This window comes from Battus philenor, unplaced genomic scaffold (genome assembly GCF_028537555.1).
Source record: "Battus philenor isolate CCGP_79_NKW_IND1 unplaced genomic scaffold, ilBatPhil1.0.hap1 SCAF_7, whole genome shotgun sequence".
Classification (NCBI taxonomy): Eukaryota; Metazoa; Arthropoda; class Insecta; order Lepidoptera; family Papilionidae; genus Battus; species Battus philenor.
This window is the reverse complement of record NW_027181737.1, coordinates 5,374,239-5,401,618: the sequence shown is the minus strand read 5'-3', so window position 1 is coordinate 5,401,618 and position 27,380 is coordinate 5,374,239. Positions and strand designations below refer to the sequence as shown.

At 31.3% G+C, this 27,380-nt stretch overlaps 1 protein-coding gene across 3 annotated transcripts; it reads right to left on the bottom strand.

The window, feature by feature from the left end:
• Positions 1–834: 834 nt before the first annotated feature.
• Positions 835–26,773, bottom strand: aux (cyclin-G-associated kinase). Of its 3 annotated transcripts, none has more exons than XM_068774742.1 (20): positions 26,512–26,773; positions 24,900–25,304; positions 22,889–22,986; positions 21,938–22,163; positions 20,863–21,018; positions 13,848–14,076; positions 12,858–12,975; positions 11,871–12,095; positions 11,005–11,168; positions 10,130–10,213; positions 9,686–9,791; positions 8,806–8,963; positions 8,346–8,554; positions 7,720–7,758; positions 6,401–6,699; positions 5,358–5,523; positions 3,972–4,281; positions 3,222–3,420; positions 2,344–2,505; positions 835–1,384 (listed from the first exon to the last, which is right to left on the bottom strand). In XM_068774742.1, exons 1-20 carry the CDS (start codon positions 26,642–26,644, stop codon positions 1,274–1,276), a joined length of 3,597 nt encoding a protein of 1,198 aa, XP_068630843.1. In that variant the 5' UTR covers positions 26,645–26,773; the 3' UTR covers positions 835–1,273. The 3 variants fall into 3 exon arrangements, with proteins under 3 accessions (XP_068630843.1, XP_068630845.1, XP_068630844.1); XM_068774744.1 differs by having other exon boundaries at positions 3,972–4,188; XM_068774743.1 differs by lacking the exon at positions 7,720–7,758 and having other exon boundaries at positions 836–1,384.
• Positions 26,774–27,380: the final 607 nt, after the last annotated feature.

Genomic DNA, 27,380 nt, shown 5'->3' with positions numbered 1-27,380 from the left:
TTGACCATTTTGTTTACCAACGCAAAAAATAAGAAATTTTGATCCATGGGTCATTTGACCCCTTGTGGTATGTTTAGTGTTAAACAATAAAACTAGTTGTTTTCTACCTGGCCGGTACAATCAAACCACAGATTCTAATATTTTACTTAAACGATTACATGCACTAATCAAATATGAGTAAGCAATTATGTCTAACAATGTTAGGAATGTACAAACTTAACGAATTTATAAGCTCTCGAATAACGGTAAATCAGTGAAAACTAATTATTATTACTCATTACTATTGCATTACTATTCTTAGCCTAATTAGCTCGAAATACACATTTACTATGTTTGTTTATATTCTAAGCAATTTGAACGGTACAAACAAATTAAATATAAACACAACAGATTCCCTTTTCACTGGCTAAAATGACCACATACAGAAAAATACATTTTAAGTACTTTCTCAGACTCAACATATGATACATAGAATGCATAAAAATAAATGAAATGTTTACATCATTCTATGCTAAAATACAACTGGATGGAAGTGATTATTGTGATAATAGATTAATAAACGCAACTAATTTTAATGAACTTTTTTTTCCTCTTTAACCGGTAAACAATTAGCTGCAAACAAAAATTAAAAATTAGCAACTTAAAATTTAAATAGATATAATGAATTCTCATAAATATTTACAATTATATAATGAATAAAAATTTTCAGAGAAATCTATTGTTTTTTAACCATGTCATAATTATTACTCCATCTTATCTTAAAAGCATGTTTATTATATTGTGATTCAATTTCAACATATTTATGAAAATGTATGTTCTAAATATTATTCGTGTAATTTAAAAATGCAATTTTAATTACGTATGTCGCCTTTTGTATAACAGCTTGTAACAATTGCTTTTAAATATTCGTGACATTTAGATTACAATTTGATTTTTTATCTATGTTATGGAATGAAAAGTGTGTGTTTTAAATGTATGTGAAATGTATTTTAAATTTAAACAGGATCTTTAAAATATAAGTGAAGGATTTAGTTCTGTTTAAACAATTCATCGCCAATCTTATTGCTTTAAAGTATAATTAAGCTTAAATATTTCTGCCACAACTGCAACAATTGCTCAATTAGAGTTATATTTACTAAAACTTTACTGTTAGAACACAAAAAAATTCTAATAACATTTGTTTTCTCAGCATACCATACATAAGCCCATTGTACATGAAATAACTAATCTTATGTTATGAAATCTGTATTTCCACTATAGGTTCTTTAACATGTTAAGATTGAAACAGGTTTTGCTGTTTGGCATCATTTTCAAAGTCGCTCCATGCGTTGTTGAGTTCCATAAAGATCATCTTTGCTATGTTTTCATTGGAAGTACCCATTTGCTGAAAATTTATGGATTATTATATTATATATATTTTAAAATATCACTATAAAATGTTTATGGCTGTATGAAAGACTGCCGCTATATCTATATATATTTATTTAATTACTGATAAAATTAAGAGGAATGCACGTCATTGCTGTCGATTGTTTTAAAATAACATTTATTTATATGTAAAAACCGTTACGATTGTATTTTCAAAGTTATGGCCAGTTTTTACTTTTATTTTCTTTTGAAATATAGGATATTACCAATTCGCCTTTCATGCGGCCATTGAAGTACTTGCTTCAACACACTTCTATTAATTATTTTCTTATTTTAACCGACATTCAAAAATAATTTTGGATGAATGGATACAAGGTCGATGGACATTTAGTTTAAAGGCTTAAATAATAATAAGGTTGATCAGGTTTATTTGCATTCTTTCAAAAGTGTAGCTATTAAAAAAATGCCAAGTAAGGTGAAAGTTTATATTAAAAGATCAGAAGAAAAAAATCTAGTAATTACCATTATTGAATTGTGTAATAGTCTTCTTTGGTCATCTTAATCACAGATTATCCTTTAATTTTTTTTAATCGATGATTAGAGCTTGTTGATACGAAAATATCCCACTAAGTGAATGGACGAAAGAGTTAAGGTCGCGGAGAGTCGCTGGATGAGTGCAGCGCGAGACCGGCCATAGTAGCGATTTTTGGTGGAAACCTATTCCTTGCAGTGGTTGTATATCGGCCTATATGATAATAATGCTAATTGATGGTTTTACACCGTTATCATCATCATAGATTCGCAAATGATATATTTATGCCTTTACTTTATATTTACATTTACTTCTATAAACCAAATGGGAACAGTAAGGTTTGAGTTTGAACCGAGTCGTAAATAAATCTCTTATTATATTTTTAACAATACGTCTGTGCCATAAGTTCTAGAATATTAATTATTAGCCTTAAACAAATTTACCTTATCGGGGTGAACCGCCAAACAGGCTTTTCTATAGTTTCTTTTGACGTCAGCTGGTGACACGAGTTGCGACATGTCACAACGCGTCCAACGACAGTCCTCCCAGACGACCGTGTGCAACGAACACAGTAGTGCACGGATGTTCGCTTTCTTACCCTCCGTCTAAAATATAAGAGCGCGGTATAGACAAAAATTCTTCATTTGCAGACAGACATTTTTTATCCTATCACTAAAGTTAATGTCACTGAAACGCCCTTACTACAAGAATGTACACCTTATTACATTGACTAGTGATATAGTGAAGTAAAGATGCGTTTACATATTTCCTGCCGTTCAGATATATTCGACGCATTCTCTTGCTCTAAAGTCGATTATTTCTAATTACCCTATGATTTGCGCATCTATTGGACAGGTTTCTATTCAATCGACGATTTGGTGTTTTTATGTTGGTGCATGTTCAATGTGTGGTTTGGTGTGTTTTTCAGCAACGATGGCAACTACATCGGAAAACCCTTGGAACTTTATTACGATAACAGGAAAAATATAATATTGGGGACCTACATACATTTTTAAATGGGAGCGGCATATAAACGCCTTTTAAATTTCTTTACAATTGTTGACGCCCATTACAATCATCTCTCCATAGAATAAAATATATAATAAAATGACTAGGCAAATGAAACAGCAAATTTTGTATTTCAAATGTCTATAACTGTACTATTCTTTAAGAATAGTGCAAATCACTTCCAACCAAGTGCTTCTCTCTATTCTTGTTCTATTCTGCTTGTTTCAAATACTTTGGGGTATAAAAACAAAAATTGCACGAAAGGCGCGATTCTCAAATTGTGACGTTTTCATTTTCAAATTTCTTTCCTTACCCACTCATGTATCTTCAGTTTCTCAGGATCCATCTCTTTGACCATTTCCTCTTTGCGCATCGCGTTTATTGTCTTCGGTCCTGTGTCCCTCTTCGTCGCGAAATCATAGCCTTGGCTACCGAGCAATTCGCCAAAAATATCTGTTGACTTCTTTGACTTGTCATCGGCGGGAGTCTTTGTAGGTTCGAAATGCGTTCGACTGAAATAAATCAATTGAATGTTATATTTAAATTTAAACTAATTTAGGGACGATTTTAAATGTAAATATTTGACAAATTTATTGTAATGTTTTGGTTTCTAAAAAATATATTATTTCAAGGGAAGAAAAGATTGACAATATTCATTTTATTTAGTAATTCAACATTTAAAATAAATTATTCATTTACCGACAATTACGTACGACAAAAGATAAAGGAACCAAAGTAAGTTATAAGGAATAAATAGAAATGTCAATGCTGCGTATTTTTCTAGTGAACATAATTCACACCCTAAACTACCCTCTACTTCATGTCTCTCATTCCTAACCAAAGGATGTCTGAAAGAGATCGCCTAAAGCGATAAGACCGATCAGACCTCTATATGAATTGTTTCTCTTTATTTTTTTGTTTTAGTTATTATCTTTAGCACACAAAAAATGTAAATAACAATAATAATTCCGAACTGAAAAGTTTGTCTAATTATCAATATGTAAATGACGCCACGTGCAAGAATTAAAAATCTTTTTAGTGAATGAAGTCACTACACAGTTACCTGTAGTCAGGTTGGTGAGCTGGAGACTTCGCTGGAGTATGAGGTTGATGCGCCGGAGTGTGCGCAGGAGATGCGCGCGGAGTTAACAGCGGAGTACTCCCCGGGGGTATAGCAGTCACAGGAGGCGCCATAGATCCGGGTACACCTGCTCCAGGGGGTCCCATCGACACTGGCACTGTTCCCGTAGACCCAATTGATCCAGTTGATTGCGATGACGCTGCCGGCATATTAGACCCGAGTAAGCCAAGATCCGCAAATGGGTCTTTCCTCGAGGCTTGTGCTTGGTCAATTGGCACACTTTGGGAACGACCTGGAAGGATTTTAGGAATACAAAGATAAGGAAGTTCTTGTCGTAGACTAATTTGCTATGACTCCACGATCCACATGGTAAGGATATAACTATTACTTATGGCTGTTCCATGTGGAAGAACACTAAAAGTTTCCTTCTTAGGTGAAAGTATCACATTCAGCTCCATATTGTACCGATATTACGTTATTAATAAGAAGCATGACCTTAGGACGCAGCATAAGACGTGTACACAAGGTGGAGACATGACTTTGTTAAGTTCGCTGAATGCAGACTGCTCCCAACCGGTCTTATTGAAAATCTGTGTGGGAGGATTATGTCAGGCAATGGACATCTTACGGCTGAAATCATGATGATATTGACTTGCTAGTTAAAGGTGGGTGCTATGTATATATATCCTAAATTTTGCGAAAGTATCATGTTATGGGTAAAATATAAAGCTGAGCATCAAGTGAATATTTCACTCCTTTGTAGCGTTCATTAGAACGCACCCAAAACTCATCATTCAAGAACGCATTTATTTTCAAACTCTCTCTTTTGATTCTATGTATGATGGTATGTATCTCTCTCATCTAACCATCTGGCAAGTGTTTTCCTTACACCTGATTACCTATTACAGGACAAGAGGCCCGTGCCAACAACAACCCCTCACCTTTAAAGTAAACTAATGTAAACCAAATCTTTTAATACTTTAATTAATATATTTTCATTTAATAACCAACATCTCAGGAAATCACTAGATGCAGGCAGTGCATGACCTGCCATCGTGTATATCTTTGGGGGAGAGGCCTCTTCGTTGCAGTGAGCTTCTATCGGTTGAAATGACGATGATTAACCATTAACTATAAAGATAACTTATTTGATGTAGGTGTGGGTAGTCATTTTAGATAAAGAATAATTTAACATGTATAAATATCACCGAACATCTTTACAAATATAATAATTAATCACTTTTTATGAGTCTATAACAAAAATGAATGTTATTTATTTAACGGGCATGAAGTCTTCATTAAAGCAAAATGTTTTAGCCATATTCGATAAGGAGTTAAATAAAGTTATAAATTAATCAACTTTCATACCTTCATCTTTTATCAGCTGAGGAGTAAGCAATGGTTCCTGTTTAGGCAGGGGATCGTTGAGACCGAATGGATCAAAGTTCAATGGATCACTTGAATTCACGTTGGCCCCAGTTGTAGGAGGTTCTGAAGGTGCTGGCAAGTCGCCAAAAATCGACTGCGCCGAATACTACAATATGAATAATAATTGATATTAATGAAATGCTTTTAAGAAATAAATTAAAACTCATATTGTTTAACTTACTATTTTTAAATACAGGATGTTGAATGCTCAATACATAACTGAAGCTATAGCATGGATACATATTTATTAAGTTTATTTTTAAACAGTTCATTACGTCGTTGGACAACTCTATTTAGGCTATCGACGGCCATTGCAAGCCACAGGCCTCCTCCAAACATTTATATTGGGGATATACCATAATTGCAACGTTAGGCAGGCAGGTTGCCAATCGCAGGGTGTTATTGCGGTATACAAAGAACAGTGTTGACTAATCTGTAGTGGCAATTCTAATTAATGCACAAAAAAAGTGAATTACATAGGCTTATATCCCGGGAAATGAATCTGCGACCTACGATCGTGAGTCTGAGTCCTCTACCGCCTAGACTACCATTGCTTGTAGGCATTGATTAATACTAACTTGAGTATATTTTTCCATTTATATGCCATGTTATTGTAAAGTATATGTTGGATTGAATAGATCTCGAGTCATTATTTTATTAATAGTATATTTAAAGTTGTTATCAGTATAATACATTAGTTTTTTTTATAATTGTGTTATGTGAGGGTGAGGGACAATGGGAGTAATATAGACTACAATAATTTTATTTTGAGTCCTTTGCAGGGTTTCTAGATTAGTAACAACATCTTATCCTAACATATAATCCTAATATATTAGATTCACATATTACAAGTGTGTAATATAAGTCATATATATAAACCTACTTCAACAGAATTGCATTGCTTCACATTATTCTATCTTAATAATTATTTATGATTATATTGAAAGCATTTTGAAATTTGAAATTAAAGTGTCTCTACAAACCTGTGCATTTTCAGTTCCTTTTCCACTGAGAAAATCGCCAAACGTGTCATCGGCTTGTTTCTCCATCATACCGAAGAAGTCGAAAGAGTCATCACTCTTTAACTTGTCAGTTTTTGATGCCTTTTGTTCGGTGTTCGCCAGATTTAGGAAGTCGGCGGTTTTATCGGTTTGTTGGGGCTTTTGATTGAGTTGCGGTGGCTGTGGCTTAGGGGGCGCTGGTCGAGGTGGCTGAGGAGATGGAGGCGCCGGACGGGCTGGGGGTTTCTTCTCAGCTTCTTTAGGTGGGTAGTCCGCAGTTACTGTAATTTTTGAACATGTTTATGAGATATTGTTATGATTTTTTAATAAGTAAAATTAATAAATGTTAATGGTATAAAACTTAAAACGATTAACTTTTGCATCACATTTAATGCATTATAATGGATTAAAAGGTTTTAAGTATATATTTATTTCTGATATTGTGGTAACACGAAGTTGTACTAATTGAAAATGATACTTAGGTAAAATAAATTAATATCTAATTAAAAAAGAAAACGCTAGTGATTCAAGGTTAAGCAAAAACCAAAAGAAAATTACTTAACATTGTTTGGATCTAATCATGCCAATACAGAACCAAAAATATGTTAGATATTAACATCATAATTTGAATCTTATTATCATAATATATTTATGTTTTTGTCAAAATGTGTTAAAAATCACATCATGTACAAATATATATATTTGTACATGATGTGATTTTTGTGATTATTTATATTATATTCGCTGGTCAGTGATTATAGCGCTCTTTCAATTTCAAATTAAAGAGATAAATGAGATTAATGAAGGTCAATTATTGCAATTGACTTTTAAGATTACATGGCTACATATTTAAGAGAGTTACATGTAACAATTTACGTTTTCTTTTGCGCCGTGCCTATCTCTTCGTTGTTGGGTTTTTCGATGTTTTCGTCATCCGAGAAATAAATAAAATTTGTCCATAAACTCGCTATTTCGTAGCGAAAATAGGAAATTATCATAATAAGAGTAAGAGAACGAGTCCAACCCGTGAAAATGACACATACACGTAAATTCATCCTTACCTCGTTACCAAAGAAATAAATTGTGCATTTTCTGGTAAACAATGTACGGCAAATAGGATGTTAGTAAAGGTTCACTATGTTTATAGTTTTATACTTATGAACCACAAATTAAAAAAAGTTTGATCAGTAATACTTTCAATAAAAGAATATCTAAAAAAATGCAATAAAATATGTACATAGCAAAAATAAATACAATAAAAGAAAATTGCAAACGACCATTAGTCACACTAAATGACATACTTGTTGGAGGTATTGCAGACGTGTTTCTTCGAAGATTCGCTGCATCAAAACAAAATACACATATACATCTTAAATAGATAATTATGTATCTACCAGACCACTTAGAAAGTTTTACTAAAACAGTATAGTAAGTTCATAGTTAAAATTTATTTTTAAAAATTTAATTATTCAAAATTTAAAAACATCCAAATTCAGATGATAAAATGAGGTAAATTTTGGTCACTTACATTTGAGGGACGAACAAACAAATGCATTCTAAACATGGTAAATTTGTATTAACAATTAAAATTATGTGATCGACACAAAAGCCTATATACGTATCTAACTAAACTGTTAACAATTGTAGGCAATTTCGTTTTATTGCCATGATTTGATAACGTATGACAATGTGAAAAAATGTCAAGGTTTTCATAGCAAGTGGGTCTCAAAATTTCCTTCCTTCAAATTCAGACGCATAAAACTTTGTATAGACACTTGCACTGTTTATAACATTATTGCTGCTATACTATACCGTTGTGATAAAATACAAGCCATGTTTTTAACTTTCTGAGTGTGCACATATAATAAAATACACGAATAAGGAAATTAGTAGTACACAATCTTGTAATACGGCATTGTGAACTCACCAAAGTTGTCTATAGTTTCGTCTCTTTCTAAGGTTGTGGAGAAGAGTACGTCTGGAGTTCTGATGGGGAAGGAGTGGTCCTCTTCCCACAGGTCGCAGCGCGGCTTGCGACGCTCGCCGTTTTGCACGACCAGACTTAGCACCACACACACGTTCGATGAAAAGTGTTCGTTAACCGGACCCGACTCGTCTATGCCGTCTATTTCCGATCTAGACAAAAAAGAACGTCAATACAATATAAATGTGATAATACATTTTATAGCTAGTAATGCGTCTCATATTCTTAACGGTTATAGTCTTCAATAGACTGACTGATTCAATTTGATTGAATTTGTTAGACAAATCTAGCAAGTTGATTAAACAGTCAATCAAGCTATTCAACACATGTATCCTGTTGATCTGGCAGCTTTGTGCCAGCAAGAATAAAAGAAGGCGGAGGCTTTGAGATGCCTATTGCATACCTGGTGAACTTGATGGCGTGCTGATCGTAGGCCAGGAAACCCGTGTGGAAGTGCACGGAGAGCATTGGAACCGAATGCACTCGCCCGAGCTGTTGACGAGCGTGATGCACGGATATAACGACGTCGCCCGTCACTGTACTATCCAGCGGCAAAGTCACCTATGGGTAGACAATAGTTTTAAATACCATAGACATAGAGATAATAATGTGATACTCGTAACTTCGAGGGTACGTGAAATTAATTTTGTTAATGGTGAAAATACTGTGACAACGTGGGTGGACGTTCTAACCTGACCAGTCTGTGGTGGTCTACTCCAGGACCTTGAAGTCCCAGTGGTACTAGGTCTGTGCGGTATATGGATGGATATAAGTTTTAATGTCATCATCAAGTTAACCGACAGACGCCCGCTGCAAGCCTTAGGCTTGCTTTCAAAGATCTCCACGATGAACGGTCTTACTCTGTCCGTATCTAGCGAGTTTTGCCACCTTGTCTTTGTTGTGAGTCTACATAGTGGACGCCTTACCCACGCTGCGTGTTCTGGAGCTCGTGATCGCCGCTCGAGAACCTACGAGCCCCAACAGCCGAATTTTGCACTAGCGATGTGCTCCGCCCACTGATACTTCAAACAAGCAATTCTTTGAGCTACATCATTGACTTTAGTTTAAATGTAATATGGGGGTTACTTCTTACCATTACATTGATTCACTTGGAGGCTTTCTTGTAATGCATTGAGGCTTTAGTGGGGTACTAACTTTACCCCATCTAACCGAAATTTAAATCATCAACGCTACTTCAAAAGCCCTTCCAGAAACGAGTTGACGCTCGCTCTTTACTTGCCATCTCATGGCAGTTTAAGATATATGTAGTTCAACTTACATACCTTGCCTTCAGCCATCATGTATAAATGCATACGGTCGTATTCTTGAACCGTTGATAAAATCAGGCGATCTTCGTTGTATATCTCAATAAATGGCCTGCACCCATCCCTGTGTAGAAAAAAGATGGTAATAAAATTATTAATTATCAATTGATACTTAAATATTGGTGCTTTAAGTGGAGACCAGGGATCAGTAAACACAACGTAGTACTTACACCCACAATGTGGATAGATGACCTTTTTAAGCTCATAGACGCTGAATTCAGGAAGTTTCCAACCTAATAATTGGAAATCTATGAGTGAGGCTAATGTCCAGCAGTGGACGTCTAATATCTGAAATGATGAACTGGAACTTCAAACTTATTGATTTATATTTATATAATGGTACTGTATATGCTGTCTAAATTTTGCAGCCACAGGGATGAAACGATATTGACTTAAACATACCTTGCTTTGGTAAACAGTGGCACGGGTTGGATGGTTAAGGAAACCAGAGACACCGGCCTGAAGTGAGGAAGCGATGGTTCTGGTCTGAAATATAAAAACATAATTGTTTATTTTTTGTTGTTAGTGTAACTCTCCCAATTAATATTTTTAGGTAGTTATCTAAACATAAAAGTCTAAGAAAATTAATGGTACAATATTATAGCGGAAAATTCAAGTCCGGAACTATTTTCAGTTTCCTTGTGAATTTATTAAATTTTTTATCTTTATAAGCGAGACTTTAATTGAAAAGTTAGTGTTCTTCTCCGTCTACGAGTCAAGCCAATTCATTGCTATCTTTTTCAATCACCAAAGAAAAAACACAGGAAAAAAAGTATCATGTGTTCAGAGAAATAAACGTTGATAACATAATTTAGAAATAGTAGATTATTCAAAATATTAGATATGTCTGTTGTGTCAATATATTAGTGATTAGATATTGAAATCACGAAAAATATTGATATTAGCATAGGAATGTTTCAACAGTTTGAACAAACCTCTGCTAGAGAAGGTTCCGGCTTTAATCTACGCTTTAATCTAAGCTTTTGGTTATTTTGGTCTTGGCATTATATAGTGAACCATGGATAATACAATTAGTTATTTGCAGTAGTATGTATCTGGAATCATAAAACTAAGAGACTTGAAATACATGGCAGGATTGTTCCTTTGGAGATTGTGGAGGCGTTCATAAAATGTACTTTCTCCTGTTTTAGAATAAAAACTTGGTCAGAATATTTACTTTGGTAATCACCGAGGATGGATGTTATGAAATTACAACTGAAAAGCAGGGAAGAGGGAGAGCGGCGAGTTAAAACAAAAAGTAATATTAAAGAACTCACCGTACAATGTTACTAAGGTAGTAAAGGTAACGAAGTTGCGCGGGCGTCACGCTGATGGGACATCTCTTCACCGCGAATATCTGCAGGGCGTCTTCGGGGACAGTGACCAGCTTCGCGTACAACAACAGTCCACACAGTAGCATGCACGACATCAATTTGCCATCCTGTTATAATAAATTCGATTTTATAAAATAAAACAGCTTAAGATCATTTAATTCATTAGAAACATCACTTGGATTAATTACTTAAAACACTAAACAACAAAAAATCCTATTACAGTGTAAATAATTTTTAAGTGATAATAAAGCTTGGATAAAAATTGATTACTTAAGGAGAGTTTGTAATGCGCTTTTGACAAATCAAGGCACTTCAGGAATCTTCATATTTAAATAAAAAAGGATGCCATTATAATGTAACACACTGCATCTATTTTCTAATAAATTGTGCACACAATTGAACTAACTCGATTATATAAAAAAACTCTGTATAGTGCCCATAAACAGACATATCATATAATAAGAAAGTCAATTTCACAGTGACCAGATAAAGGCATAGTTTTGAATGCAACGACAAAATCGGCTTGGTAAGGATGGCAAACAACGTGTCATTCATTTATGGCGAAATAACTGTAGTTTAAAGTAACAGATCTTTGTTTTCATTAATTCGATTCAGTGATCAATTAAATGTTTTATTATCTGTGCTCAAGTTATCATTACCAAAACATTCTATGACGACTAGTGCATGATACAGGCTTCCCCCAAAGATCTGCCCCGTAGTGAAGGATTTACCAACTCCGCGTCTACTAGCTCGTCTCTCGAGAACCTTTGTCACTTTATATACTATATAAATATATACTAATTGCTCACCTGGCAAGTGATAACAATAGCAGACCTATCATCTTTGCCGAGGTACTGGTACATGTGTTGCAGCAGCGCGTAATAGGGGGATAGGAGGGGCGCCTTGTGCGCGGGCGTAGGCCACAGCGCGCGACACGCGTCTGCAACGAGCACGTGACGGGGGAAGTTGAGCCGGCCCCTGCACGCGTTATAGACGCAATACTTGCCACCTGGATGACGGCTCTCCAAATACGCCTGCAATCAAATAAATTAAATGTATTATATGATCAAGATTTTACTGTATTAATTGTATAAACTGAGTGTATTGTATAATCTAAATCCTTGTTTATTAAGCGTAGAAAATAAGAACAGAAACATAGTGTTATAAATTAACTAGATGTTGGAGTATTAAATGTAAAAACTTTATGTATTATATCATCTATATCTTAGTGTATTAAGTGAAGAAATAAGCGCAGAAATTGGATTTATCAATGACCTAGTTCTTTGTATATTGAGTGTAGAAACTTAGTGCATTAAATGATCTTAATTTATTAAGTGGAAAAATTATGTATAGATGCTTAATGTATTATTTGATCTATCCACCGATTGCTTAGAATCCTCAAGTACTTTGAACACATTGAAATCAATCTCATCCTAGATAGAGGGTGAACGAATAAAAAAAAACTGTACACTTCATTCGCTACAACATATACTGACACGACGAAGTTAGCTTCCCTCTCACCTTCGAGAGTCATCGTAGAATCTGAAATACGATGCCTTAATTTAAATTAAGTATAGTTCATGGACTCTTCTGTGAACGTGTCGTGAACTCGTGTCGGATGAAGCTGTAAAAACCTCAGGGCTAACAGAATAAATTTCATCAAGAAACAATGCAATCAAACGTATGACAGTTCATGTGTAAGTCAAACAACATGGTACAGCGATAAAAAAAAAAAAACAAATCTATCTCAGAAATAATTAAGTTTCAGTGTATTGCGGTCCGTTTGAAAAACTTACCCGCACATCATCAATGTGATTAGTTTTATAAGCGCTCTCTAAGCCTTCGGAAGGATATGGCATCACAATTATTCGACTAGTTATATAGCTTATGTCTAGGTCCGTTCTTGCTATTGATCTGAAACAAAATTTAAATATTTTATTCAGCTGGTTTATTACTTGAAGTATTTTAAGTTTTTATTTTTTCAAGATGTCTAAAATTTCAAGCATATACACGGTGGCTGTAATAAAATTAAAAGGAAGCTGACACTTTTAACTTTGTAAAACTTACGAAATATCTTAGACCTTAATGGTTTTTATAGTCACCGCAGATTTAAGACAACAGTACATTAAGGGCACTTCGCATATACTTCATATTTAGTAACTATGACCGAGGATACACACGTGAACTTAGCCTCTAGCTGTTACATATATGGGGGCCTGTTACCCTTTTATGTTTTTTCAGCGAATGCTTCATGAAATGACTTTAGCTTTGACTAACACTTCATTAATTTTATTTTACTTTTCCCACTCAGTACTAATTACAGGTTTTAACCAATATAGTACAAATGGACAATTTGTAACAATGTATTATACACAACAATCAATATAGTACATTTGTAAAATTATTAAGGAGGCCGATGACCGTAGGGGCAAAAAGGTTCTCAAGTAGCGACCACCAGCCGGTAGACTAAGTGCGGATGGACAGGCCTCCGCTAGGTTGGTCGATGGTTCCGGCTGAATGCGGGTAGTGCAAGATCGCAATTTTTATAGGGGGCCTGTATTCCAGTGGGCGTTTATTGGCTGAAAATACATGTTTTATACATGCACGGGATCGGAACCTAGGCTTGATCGATTGCTATTGTCAGACTATGAAGCATTGGCAACCTTTAAAGCCTTGTTTTGTTCGACCAATATAACAAGTAATATCAGATAGTCAAGGATGGCTGTTTGTCGACTTTGTACATCGAATATGTACGAATTATTAAAATATATTATTTAATTACTTACTGTTGAACAGTTTGCATCACTTTAGAAGACGTATCCTTAAGATTCTTCAGGAAACTCCCAGCACCTCCTTTAATCGATGAGAACAGCCCACCAGAGTTAGCTGGTGTTTGCGGTAATGGAGCGTGGTATTGCGGAGCTGCCGGAGGTCTTGCTGGTGGCGGTGGACGACTTGGTTCTGGAGGCCTTGAATTGGGTATCTCTTGACTGTTTAACGTTACTTCCTTGCTCGCTGAAAAACAAACAGATATTAGTAGGAAATCATTTACGATTTTGTAAATTATATTGAAATATATTTGGGGTTTAAAGGTTATCGATTGGCCACCGCAATCCAATAGACGCGGCGTTGGTAGACTCCTTTAGGTGAACTAGCGACATAGTTAAGGTCGCCGGGAAGTCATTAGATACGAGCAGCAATAGACCAGGTATCGTGGCGATAGCTACGCTAGTAGCTATGCTTTGCAGTGGACCTTTATCGGGTGACATGATGATGGGAGGACTGCAATAATTAACTCGCAAGAACATATGATATAAAACATAATACACAAAGTTACGACATGTCATAGAACAAATGCAATATGCTTAAAGAAAAGTAAATAGCGGGCAGTAACAATCCGCATTTGGCTGCGATTTAGTGAATATCCCATATTTGGACATAAAATAATCCGGTTTCTTAAGACGTCTCTCGTCATATGCGAGTTCTTTCCCATTGCTCAGTAACGATGAAATCGGAATTCGAAATTAAAATCAGTCATTAACCACCGGGTCTTTCACTATTCAATCATGGTCATGGATAGCTATCACAAAAACAAGACATGATATTTTAATTTGTTTATTTCTAAAACTATATATCTTACATGATTGACTTAGTTCTAATAGTAACAAAAATATTGCTCATCTATTAATTATATAACAAAATATTAAATATATGAAACATTTTGATAAAAAGAAAAAAAAAACAGCAGATTGAGATTATCTTGCAAACCTTTACTACGATAACATTTTTACAATAGAATAAAATTTCGTTTGCATATTTTCAAATGTATATGTTTAATTGGCTTTTCATATTATTTAATAAAATTTGCTAAATATGTTATATTATGAACTAACTACATTTAAGCAAAAGTCGCACTGAAAACTTGCGACTTCTCTGTACATAGACTTCATAAGAAATGCAAGCTCATTTATCACAAAACATATTTAATAACGATACCACAGATATTACAAACAGTATTTTATAAACAAATACAGTATTCGAATTTCAAATTAAAAAATAAAAGAATAAATTTATTTTGTTATCATATAAAAATTGCATCATAACCAAATGTGCACATCAATATTTAATTTTTTTTAACAATTTCCTGCATTATATCTTAATAGAATAATAATTAAATGTCCGCATATTTAAGTGCCTTCGTCTTATATATTTTTACTGTAAAAATATTTACTTAAAAATACAAGAAAAACAATATCACAAAATCGTCTGAATTAATTGGTGTAATTATCCATTACCCAATAAAAAAAAGTTAAAAATTTCAACAAAAATCTTAAATATTTATAGTAAAAGAAAATTCATAACAAACTTAAATTAACAGCAATATAATTTTATATATAAGGAATGTAAATACGTTACACCTAAGTCACTTTCATTCAAAACGCAAGGATGGTGGAAATAGCGCAAAGGAACGATAATTAAATTATAAATAATTAACGTTAGTCGTGATTGATTTTTAATTTAGTTTAATTAAAATGGAGTATTCGATGGATAGCTCGGATAACATTCTGTATGTATTTCTATATGTACAAATGTACAAAATTCTTTGATAATTATTATTATTATTGCAATAACTGATGTTTTTGTAAAACCGTAATAAACAAAAATTGTGGTCTGTAGTACTCATTAAATATATGTTTAACTATAATTAATAATTTATGTAAAAAAATAAAAATTTACTCGAAAGTATCTTTTGTAAGTTATGATAACACAATTCTCCAACGTGCTTGAACCTCATTTAATAAATCGAAAGAAACTGTTTTTTTATTGAATACACAAAATATTTAAACATTTTTCGGCAATTTTCCGTTAGCCGAGCGCAAACACTCATACAATTATAAAAGGAATGTTTATTTGATGCCATATGCTCTATTTTTCCAGTTCATTCAAAACAAGACCATTTTCTTTTTTATATTTTTTTGTCATAAATGAAAATTTGGGATTTAGACTAAGCTGTAAAAAGGTGCGATGCAGTCTATATTTGTCAATAGGAAAGTATATTGGCTTAAAATGTAACATGCGATGAGAATTATTAGGTTAAGTTAGATTAAGTTATAAATATATGTTAATGAATTCTAAACAAACAGTTTTAACCAAAAATTATGATTATAAACAAGTCGCCGAACTACTTTGCTCGCGTTTTGTAGCGTTCGGCTAGCGGAAAAGTATTTTTATTTAATATTTTTTTTTATTACATATTGGCTTATATGTTTAGTGAATCACTATCATGGCCGCCGTTAAAATAAGTTGACAAAGGCCAGATATTTTTTAGAGCTATTAAAAATAAAAATTAGCTATCTAGATTACAAAAGTAATCTGCTAACTAAAAGTGTATATAAGCTTATACAGAAAAATTGAATACGCTTCGAAATAAATTCGTAATTCATTGTCAAAATGTATTAAGGTACCGAATATTATATCAAACAAAAAGTGTGTTGTAACATCACTAAATAAAAAAAATTTCTTGGCATATAATTTTATCATTTTTCTTCAATTCCTCTTTGGAATGCTGTTACAGTTTAAGCCTATGTATTGCATCATGTATAACAATTATTGTCTAAGACATTTATTATACTCTTGGTAACTTATATATTAATTATAAATAAGTACGTAATTAAAAAAAAGATAAAAGTATAAGCACCGCCTCTTTTATAAATATAAGGAATGTACGTTTACGTAATTATTTAATTGGAAATAATTTAATACTTTCAAATTGAACATTTATGGACCATTTCATTCTCTCCTAAGTACATAGTGTTACTAAATAAAAAGGTAACAATTGCATATAAAACGAATGATGTATGTATAAATAATAAATAATACTCATCATTGCGAGCATATCCAAAGTTTCTAGCACAAGCGGTCAAAGTGAGTGGAGTCCGATGCAAAGGTTCATGCTAGCGCCACGGGTCATTTAAACGAGAAAACAATCGGGCACCCAAAAAAGTTGAAAACACCTAAAATGAAAAAGAAAACGTGATATGTATGCGGAACAATTAACCGGCCATTCAACGAACTAACCCGCGTGTCTTTGTCTAAAAACGCTTACAAATTATATCGATATTAACATTATTTATATTTTTATTTAAATCGCCACCGTTTTTAAAAATATAATAATCAAAACAAAATATAAAAATATCAACGTAAATCTCTAATCAGATTAAAACACAATTAATCTATGTATTGGATATATACGTAAGACAGACACAGGGCTTAATTCTTTGGAAGACTATAAAAACAAACATGCTCTGAAACTTATGCTCATTCTAAATATATGGTAAAAGCATTTGTACTTATTGCATGCATCGGATTATTTTGTACAGAGTTCAGAAAGTGTTTAAAGAGATAATAACATCTTACTACTAATTCACTTACGATTAAGCGTTTTATAATCATTTATGTAAATTAATTTCCATGGTAAAATTGTTTTGTATAGCAGTTCTATTTTTTGTGCATTATATTATTTGTGTGTAATCATTACCTGTTAGTAACAAGCAAACAAAAAAAGCAGAATTATGTGTATCTTTATTTGTAATGTATGTAACATTTAGAATAATATGTAAGAAACATTAAAGTTATGATTTCCTAATTAAATCTATTATAAGCAAAGTGAAAATTAGAATTAAAATCTTCTAAATGTATCGTGATATGCCAGGCAGAACCGTTAGGTGAACTCGATATGAAAACCCCCAAAAACTTATCATTGTTAACAATTTATGCATTAATGTTGCCATTAAAAAATAAAAACTTTTTGTTCAATTTCTATCTGCTTTTATAAATTTCACATTCTTTCCACCACTTTATTATAACCTTTTCCAAAATTATAACTGAAAATATTATTCATGTCACTAAAATCAGGATGTTTTCTTTAAAAAAAAAGTACACGTTAAAACCGATTCAATAAGATTATATAGCATACTATTTTGTGATTCGTATTCAATCAATTTATGTTTTAAATTTCCACCCATTTTGTAGTTAGCTTATCTAAAATGAATATGGCTACGTGACACCAAGACTCAAAGTAATGACGATGGTTTCACATTATAAATTCATTAATTTAATTATTTTAATTTAAAAAAAAAATTATATCATTATAAATATATAGCCAAGGCAGCTTAAACGCTTTGAAGACAAGTTGGAGATAAATCCCAACTATATTAACTAATAAGCCACTGAATTCATAATTTATTTTATTTAGATATAATTAATTCATGTAGTTAGCTGATTAGCAGAAAAAAAATTTATCAAACATAATTTAGTTTGTCTTAGACATAATGAGAGAAATTTAAATGCAAATTTTTTTTTTCATAAATGATAAAAACATATTAAAGATAATAAAAGCTAAATACTTGCTGTAAACCTTATTATTCTATAATAATATTATAAAATAATAATTGTTTTGCCTATTTTTATTGTGCACTGAAAACATTAAATTCAGCATGTCTCAGAGTAATTTGCACATGTTATACTTATTTTAATATACATTTATAGAAAATATTGTCTTAATATTATGGTTCCTATCGCTGAATATCTTTAATTGAAAACCTAATTCAACCAAGACGATATAATTGATCTTACAGAGCTTTGTCAATTTTTTTTAAAATTATAAGTTTCTTTCTAATGTGAATTAAATTACGAAAAAACGTCATAGAGTAAATACGAAAATAATTATGTGGAATATAATGTAGAATATTTACATAATATATATAAAGAATATAGGATCTAATAGATAAAAGTATCTACACAGATATTGTTTAGCTGATGATATATCATGAATGTAAAAAAATAGAATTGTTTAACTTGTGTGCAATCGATAACCTTGAGCAGTAACAATAAATATTATTTATAAGTTAGATGTGAAAATAAACATAGCAACGGTTAGTACAAAATAAGCAAAATGTAAGTTAATTTACCCATGTCTTCCACGCAACGATTAACCCGAACACTCAAAGTATTCCTTCTATTTGTGAAACTTCAAAAACTGTATCGAAAAGAAAAACAAACCAAGAATAATGATAAAATACTCATTTATTTAAAACCAAACACATCCATGTGCCTTAAATAAATTATTCATGGAAAAAACAAAACTTATTTTCAATTTCTAGAATGGTAATACATTCCTCATATAAACAAGACTTTTAAAATTATATAAGAATGAAAATAATTAAACACTAAAATTAAATACTTATTTAATCTACAATTTTTTTAGGTATTGTCGGGAAGAAAGAAATATTCCTTCTACTTAAATTACATAGCATTAGATTATTATCAATAATATTTATTAAAATGTGTTGTAACTAGTAACACATTTTAAGCCACAAGACTAGCAACACACATTGAGGCCTTGACAGTTAAATTGCCACCAAATTAATGACAGTGCTCACTCACAAAGCCACCCACTTGGTTAGTGCAAGTACCATACTTCTAAATACTTTAAACCAATGTTAGTTTTATTAAACTCTTTGTAGTATAAGCCCATAGTTTTAAACAATTATTTATTTTTATCTTTATCCTATGAAAAAGTAAATCAGGTGAAAGTTTTATTGACAAAGTATATAGGGCTATCCACTTTTAGCGAATTTTTTAAAGTCTAAAAGGCATTAGTAAATGTAGAAATTTTTAACTTACCGAACATGTTTATCTATGAATATTTTCTGTATCTTCCTAATCCAGAAGTATCTATTGCCATTGTTAATTATTTTTTTTAATATAAGATATAATAATTTTTCTTTCAAGGCTCACAACTACTTTAACAACGAGATTTAACATTTTAAATTGGATAGCCCACTTTAATGTACTTAAAAGTTTTTATAAAAATACTCATTTAATAACTAAGTTATCATTTTATGAAAAATATTTGGGGTTTATTCTATTTTTGAATTTTTATGTGACCCTTCGAAGGAATGTTAATATGTATGGTATTCATTATATTAATTATTATTTTAAAATAGCGACGGGAATCTTAAATAACTAATAAAACGAATTTATCGCACTTTTTAAGTGCATCCTACTGTCTTTTAGTTAACAAAATATATATTGTATTGTTAAAATACTGTCACTTATAAAATGTCAAATCAATTATAGGATGTCATATTTCACTTAAGCAATAAATTAAAGCTCAATACACTACTAAGGTTTTTTTTCCTTATGATTCCTTTTCTACAAATGTTGCATCTGTGACTAGTGTCATCACAGATGTTAATACATGTAACGGATTTTTTTCAATAAAAGCATCATATTGACACTATATACTATAGTGCTAAAAGAATGCATAGTTATATTCCCGGTTGATAGATAAAAATGTTATTTTTAAAATATAGTATATTATTAAAGTCAAATAAATGCTATACTACCTTAACTCGATCTGATAACAATTCAGTTAACATTGCCTTACCTTTGGTGAATTTTTTTTTTTTGGTGAAAAACAACATTGGAATGTCAAAACATCTCACATCGTTTTTTTTTTTCATTAAAACAATCTAAAGAAATAAACTCAAAAAATTGTGAGGAACGAAAATTTGAGTGTAAAAAGTCAAAAAATACTTGACCATTATTAGCTCGATTCGGAAATGCAACAGAACAAAAAGATGGATAATCATCACATGAGCGACGCGGTCTCGGACCGATGCGTTTCGGAACGTTTCGGACTACATTTTTAAACGTTTCGGTAGTACAAATACAACATAAGCCGCGACGAAGGTTCTTAGGATATGGTAGTGTAATATTTACTTGACTTCTTATTACCTGGCGAGCTAGTGGCCACAGATTGTTCAACTTTTTTACGCTCAAATTTGAGTGGTTGCTTGAGATTGACGTTGTTGGACTCCGCTATAGCTGCCAGCCGTTCCAGCACACCACTTATTGTCAAACGCTCTTCGGGGTTCACCGTAAGACATCCAGCTGGGGACAAATTCGTGCAATTAACGATACCAGAGGTAACAATCATTTCGTTTTTACCCTGTATAAGTATGCTACATTATGGTAATGATGTAGTAAAATATGTAAGTTCGTTTCTAAATTTCTTATTTTTAACTAGGCATAAATCATATTATTTTATTTTATTTTTACATACTGAGAGATACTACTGCATAAAGGATTCTTATGTCAACATCTTACACTTGAAACAGTGATAATGACTGTTAATGATTGTAGAAATAATATAATTTTAACAAACAATTTCAATATTAAAAAAAAAGATATGAATTCCTATTTTCATTTATCCATACAACTGTTATTAATATTGTAATGTTCCTGTTAGAAATCTCCGGTTGTAAAAGTTTTGAACTGTGATCTATCACTGTTTTATACATACTACTAACTTTACTATTACTTAATCTTACACTATTAAATGTAACTATTCTAGTAGAAATTGTTTTCACTTTGTCAGGGCATACAACGATGACTTAATTCTTCCGTTATCGTAAAGACCTACTTTTTAAATGTATTTAGATATGAAATTTCTAAATTTAAAATATTTGTAACACATTATATACCACAAGTAATAAAGCAATAAATTTTGTTTTTACTGTTCCCTGTCAATCATTAATCGTTATTTTAAATAACTAAGTTTTTTTTACTAGACTGTCACTGCTGTCCAAATGGTGTTCGCAGATTCTGTGGTATTGAAGTAGCTGGGCGCAGAACCTAAAGCCGCTTCTACAGTAACAAAGTTCATGCCAAGCTGAGCCACGGCTCGAGTCGTTGCTTACTACTACTTTATCGGATTGGCCGCCTAGCTCTTAGATCGTATACTTCAGTTATATATAGATATTAGTTCAAGTAAAAAAAGAATGCAAAGTTTAGAGAAAATGAGACTTACTTATGATTTCATGAAAATATTTATATCGTTGATCATTAGGGTTCAAATTATAGTTGCCATTCAATATCGCCAGCTTAGCAGAATCTTCGAAGGGATGTTGCATATAACATAAAGTGTACAGTATGCATCCCAATGCCCAGAGGTCGACGGAGTGGTCTATCTTACGATTATCCCAAGTGTCCAGCATCTCGGGAGCTCTGTACATTGGTGTTGTGAATTGCGCCAACTGGAGAGATAACAAAAATTATAGCTGTGCTTTGGTTTTCACATTATACCTTTTTTACCTTAATAGGTATAAGAGAAGAGAGTAAGAATATAAATCTTCTCTTATATATTCTGTTCGTAGTCACTGTGAACTTGACTTTTTAATGAGATATATGGATTGGCTTCTGGGCGCACGGATCTACCAGACAGTAGAATGAAAACGTGAAAAAATCATTTATTTTTTGGTAAATTGTTTATATTTAACAAACAAAAGTCTTAAAAATAAACGGTCTTAAAATTAAATATAAACGGACACAATTACATTAGCATCTAGGTTTCTGACAGTTTTTATTTTTAAATGAAATGTACTAATACACCTTAAATGCTATAATAATAAATAATCATTGCCAATTGTGAAACAAAGGCAGCCAGTTTATTCGCGCATAATTGAGTCCAATTGGCCAGATGCAATGCAGACGAAAATACCGCAGTTCAAGTTTTATGAAAATAACAGACATATCTATCAACTGAAATTATGATAAAATAGCGTAATTTGCAGTTAAAAGATTTTAGATCATAAACAGAATTTGTATTTGTTAAAAAATCTTAAAAATTATTAAAGTGATTAGCAAGATCTGTGAATAATGTATTCTAAAAACATGATAAAAATTAACAAATATTGTTAAAAAATAAAAAGTGAACTTAAGAAAACATATCAATGTCAACGATTTCTATAATAAAACTCACGTTTTCCTCTAACATATTCCTTTGATTCGCACTCCAAGAGGGATTTGGCGAATAAACATCAGTTGTCGCCGATCCAAAATCACATAATTTTATTGTACCTAAAACATTAAAGATTATATCAATAAAATATTTTCTTAACAAATTAATTTCTAAAACAAATGCCAACAATTTTTAATCAGGTTCAGTATGTCATAGCATCATTTCTATTGTTGGTTTACATTATTTCTGATCAACAAAATGGTCGTATTATCTTTCGAGTCTTACGGGAAAATACATGATATATTTATTTATCAACTAACGCGTAGGTCTTTTGCAGAAGCTAACTATACCCCGTGAATGTAAGATAGGTTAAGAAAACACAGATTTTGTGAATATTATAATATATTATTAAATATGCCAAATGAAAATTATTTTATACCCTAGTGATATGTGAAAAGCGTATTTACTTTTATTTTTTTATTTTAAGATACAAAAGCATCGGATTAGCGATGTAGCAATATAGGAAATCATAGTAAATATACAACACCATCAATTAATTTGTAAAGATTATAAAATAATAATGCATAAAATTCACCAATCAATACAAGTACGTGATTGTCCATCATTACCTGTATTTAAAAAGCGAGTCAAAGAGCACTATTTATCGATAGTTGTCTAGTATATATAATATTTTTAGTTATAGATGTTATATATGTATTTATGCTTATATTATGTATATATATTATTTATTATGCTTATTTATGTAAGTTTATAATATGTAAGTATACATTTATGTGCATGTTAAGTATATAATTATGGTCAAAAGTCGTATCTATTGTAAATATTTCAATTTAATTATTGTGCACGTTGTGTCTGCCTTACTTTTTATGAATCTCCTTCCGTAGGCCTACTGGAAGAAATTTCTGGTTAGAAATAAGTAGTGCCTGTTGTGTCAGTTATATTTGTATTGTTACTTTAGTGTTTTTATTGTGTACAATAAACTGTTAAATAAAATAAATAAATAAATACAACGGCGCGTAGATTTAAAGCCTTATATGAATTGCATAAATGCCTTACAAAACTCAGTCTCGGCTTCATATGCCAGAGTTACGCAATCTACCCTTTGATTTATATATTGAGCGTATCTAAATTATTTGTTATAGTGCATAAAAATAACAATATAGAAAGAGTAAACGCAAAAAAATGCTTATCTGCAAATAAACGAAACGAAAATCGTAACAAAAACTCGCATTTCCTTAGTCCGTTTTAATTATTATCATTAATTTCTCGTTAGTTTTTTTGACCATATACTATGTATTATGGCGGTATCTGTATCTTATGTTACTAATAGTTTATAAGCATGTTGTAGTTTGTAACATGTATAAAATTTTAAGAGCGCCATTACATTCAGATTTTATAAGTTTTCCAAATAAACAATTATCTTCCATTGTCAATGTAACTTATCATTTGGTGATTGTCATTTATGTCATTACTGCATAGATAAATATATAATATCATAATCATAACACAAAATAAGTTAATAGTATAGTTAGAATATGTAATGTATCATATGATTTTAGATAGCAAATACATAAATTAATAGCTTTGGAAACCTAAAACAAGAACAAAATAGTAAACACTGAAGATAGTTTTAAATTTTTAATCATTATAACTTATTTATTTTGAAACAGATTCATTATAATAAAAAGATATATTACTTTATTTAAAAGACAACCCTCTCATCATCCCTTTTAGCTGAAGCCTCCTTTAAGTTTTAACAGCCTCTTCCATAGCCTACATAGTAGCTACATTGCAAAAACCAGCAACAGAGACAAATTAAAACTTACAGTTTCATATGTATGCAACTAACAAATATTGAAAAAACAAAAAATACATTTTATTTGATAGTTTTTTTGACTAATTTATATTTAAAAAAGAATATTTATAGAAATTTTACTGTTGTGTCCTATAAAAATGTATGATGATTATATGAATTCTTTACTATAGTACAATGAAAATATTACATAATTACCTTCATTAGATATTAAGAAATTTTCTAATTTTAGATCTCGATGTGCAATTGGTGGCACTTGATTATGCATATGTTGCACAGCTCTGCATGTTTGATAGAACACCCTTAAAATTGTCTGAAGGGGAAAAGCCTGTCCTCTATTTTGTAATGCCTCCATTAAACTACCTCCACTGCACAAATCAGTTAATAATAAATACTCTCCCATACCATGGGTTGTCTTTGTCTTATCAATAAAAGAGGCAGCAATGTACTTGATTATGTTAGGATGCCCTGACAGCTTCTTTAAAATGCTAATCTCTTGTATAATATTCTTGTTAGCCTGATCATCAGCTGCCATCAGTCTTTTTAAAGCATATTCAGTGCCTGTTGAGACATCTTGTGCAACAAACACAAAGGCAAAACCACCTGCAATATAAATTTTTATGTTAATGTACAACATTTATGCTATAATATACAATATTATAGCATAAATTATTAATAATTGTTTTTAAATACTTTCATACACTGCAGAACTATTAATTTCTTTATAATTTTGTCATCAGATTATTAAAGATTGTATTATTGATTAATTACTGTATTTTAAGTTATCTATACATGTGTAAGAGATTTCCACTTATGTATTGACTCATCACAATATCTCTGAAACCACTGGGCTGGGAAACTTGAAATTAGTAAGAATATTTCTTTCGCCTAGTAGAAGTCAGTTAATTATAGATTTAATGAAATTCCACATAGAGGGGTTGAGATGCTTTCATAGAGATTGCAAAGTGGTTAGGATATAGTTAGTATTTTATAAAGGATTATTTCCCCCATACCTTATGTATCACAATAAGTATTTTAAAAAATCAGATATCTAAAAAACAGGGCACTTTGCTATGTTGGATTAATGCCAGAAAATGTCAAAAATTTAGTTGGTGCAATATTTAATCTAAATATACACTAATATTGAAAGTTATATTAAGTTAAGTTATAAATGAGTTTACAAATTATGCGGGTGTAGTAACTCGATTAGTCATAAAATATAGGAGTCATTACTGACAGTGAAATAATCAAAGAATATTAATAACAGGTAAAAAGGTAACAGCTAAGTGGACACTTAATTTAAAAAATAATTAACAAAACCTTTTCTCCTACTGTAATCAAAATCAGAAAAATATGTGGCATCAACTTAACTTCCCTGGGCTTTAATGGGTGAACTAACTGTGTTCTGTCCAAATAGTCATGTCCCAGAATGATAATCTAGAACTACTTTGATGTTTATTAAGAAATTACTTTAATATTAAAGGCATAAAAATTTAAAAAAAGTTTCTTATATATAAAGAAAAATTACATTTTAATTATGTAAGATAAAGCAATTAATTTTTGTACTTTAATTATAAATAATATTAAATATGAATTAATAAATTGTAATTGTTTAAGAATATAGACTTTTCCAAACGTGTTTCTAATGTTTAATATATACTATAGACTATATTTGATCATACCAAGACATAAAACATATGCCTTTTTTGTCCCTCCGCCCCCAATGTTTTACGATAAGTATAGTAGTCTAGATTTTTAACCTAATAAACAAAATATTAATATATAATCATGTGTAACCTATTCCGTTTACCTTCTGCGATGACTTTCTTTACTCTTAACTTCATGTTTCCGATTTCAACAAATTGACCAACAAAATCATTATCACTGCCTCCGTTGGCACCTCCTGAACTGAAATACCCCATCGCTGATTTAAACACACTCATTTTGAGTTCTGCCTTTGCACTTTCTGAATTAAAATAAAATTTAAATACTATTCGACACTTTGTGTATCAAACCATTTTAATTGGAAATGTAAAATCCAGAGTGAGACATGAAGAAAAAGAATTGGCAGATTCGCCAGCAATGGCAGTAATTAACAATGTTACCAGCCATCATATTCTGTTTTATCCAATAATACCCAAATTTGCATTCAGATTGTTCAACCAGTTTGGTTTATAAAATAAGAATAATAATAGGAAATTATCTACACTAGCTCATTGTTTTAAAGGCTTAATTTATATTTATTTAGTCATTCAGGTTAAATAACAATACAACAGTATCACAATAAGTAACATTAAAAGTTTATGATCTCTAATAATTTAAATAGTGCTGCAAGATTTTTTTAAATTAATTAAAGTATAATTCTCTAAAGCAAAGTTAGAAATCGGTAATAATATAACCTAGAAGTACAAAGCAGTAGTAATTTTAAAAATACTAGTAGTCAAATTAAAATTTTATAAATATAAATAAAATTTTCTAGAAAACCTATTTTATGAATAGAACTATGTCCCTCAATCCTAATTATACTTAATAATTTAAAAATATTTCATATTGTAGTCAAAAAGTGGAACTATTTTCACAACAGATTTAGTGGCAAATGAATTATAAAAAATATATTTTACAATCATTAACCAATATTATCATACGTCTTCATCATTTATATTATTTAAAATGAAAAAA

What these genes read in the sequence shown, in the direction of transcription:
- aux (XM_068774742.1), bottom strand. Translation starts at nt 26,644, where the DNA reads ATGAGTGTGTTTAAATCAGCGATGGGGTATTTCAGTTCAGGAGGTGCC. An exon ending in GTGATGCAAACTGTTCAACA is followed by an intron (nt 12,976 to 13,847) that starts GTAAGTAATTAA and finishes ATTTTGTTTCAG; the next exon opens with ATCAATAGCAAGAACGGACC. An exon ending in TCAGCTGATAAAAGATGAAG is followed by an intron (nt 4,282 to 5,357) that starts GTATGAAAGTTG and finishes AAATCCTTCCAG; the next exon opens with GTCGTTCCCAAAGTGTGCCA.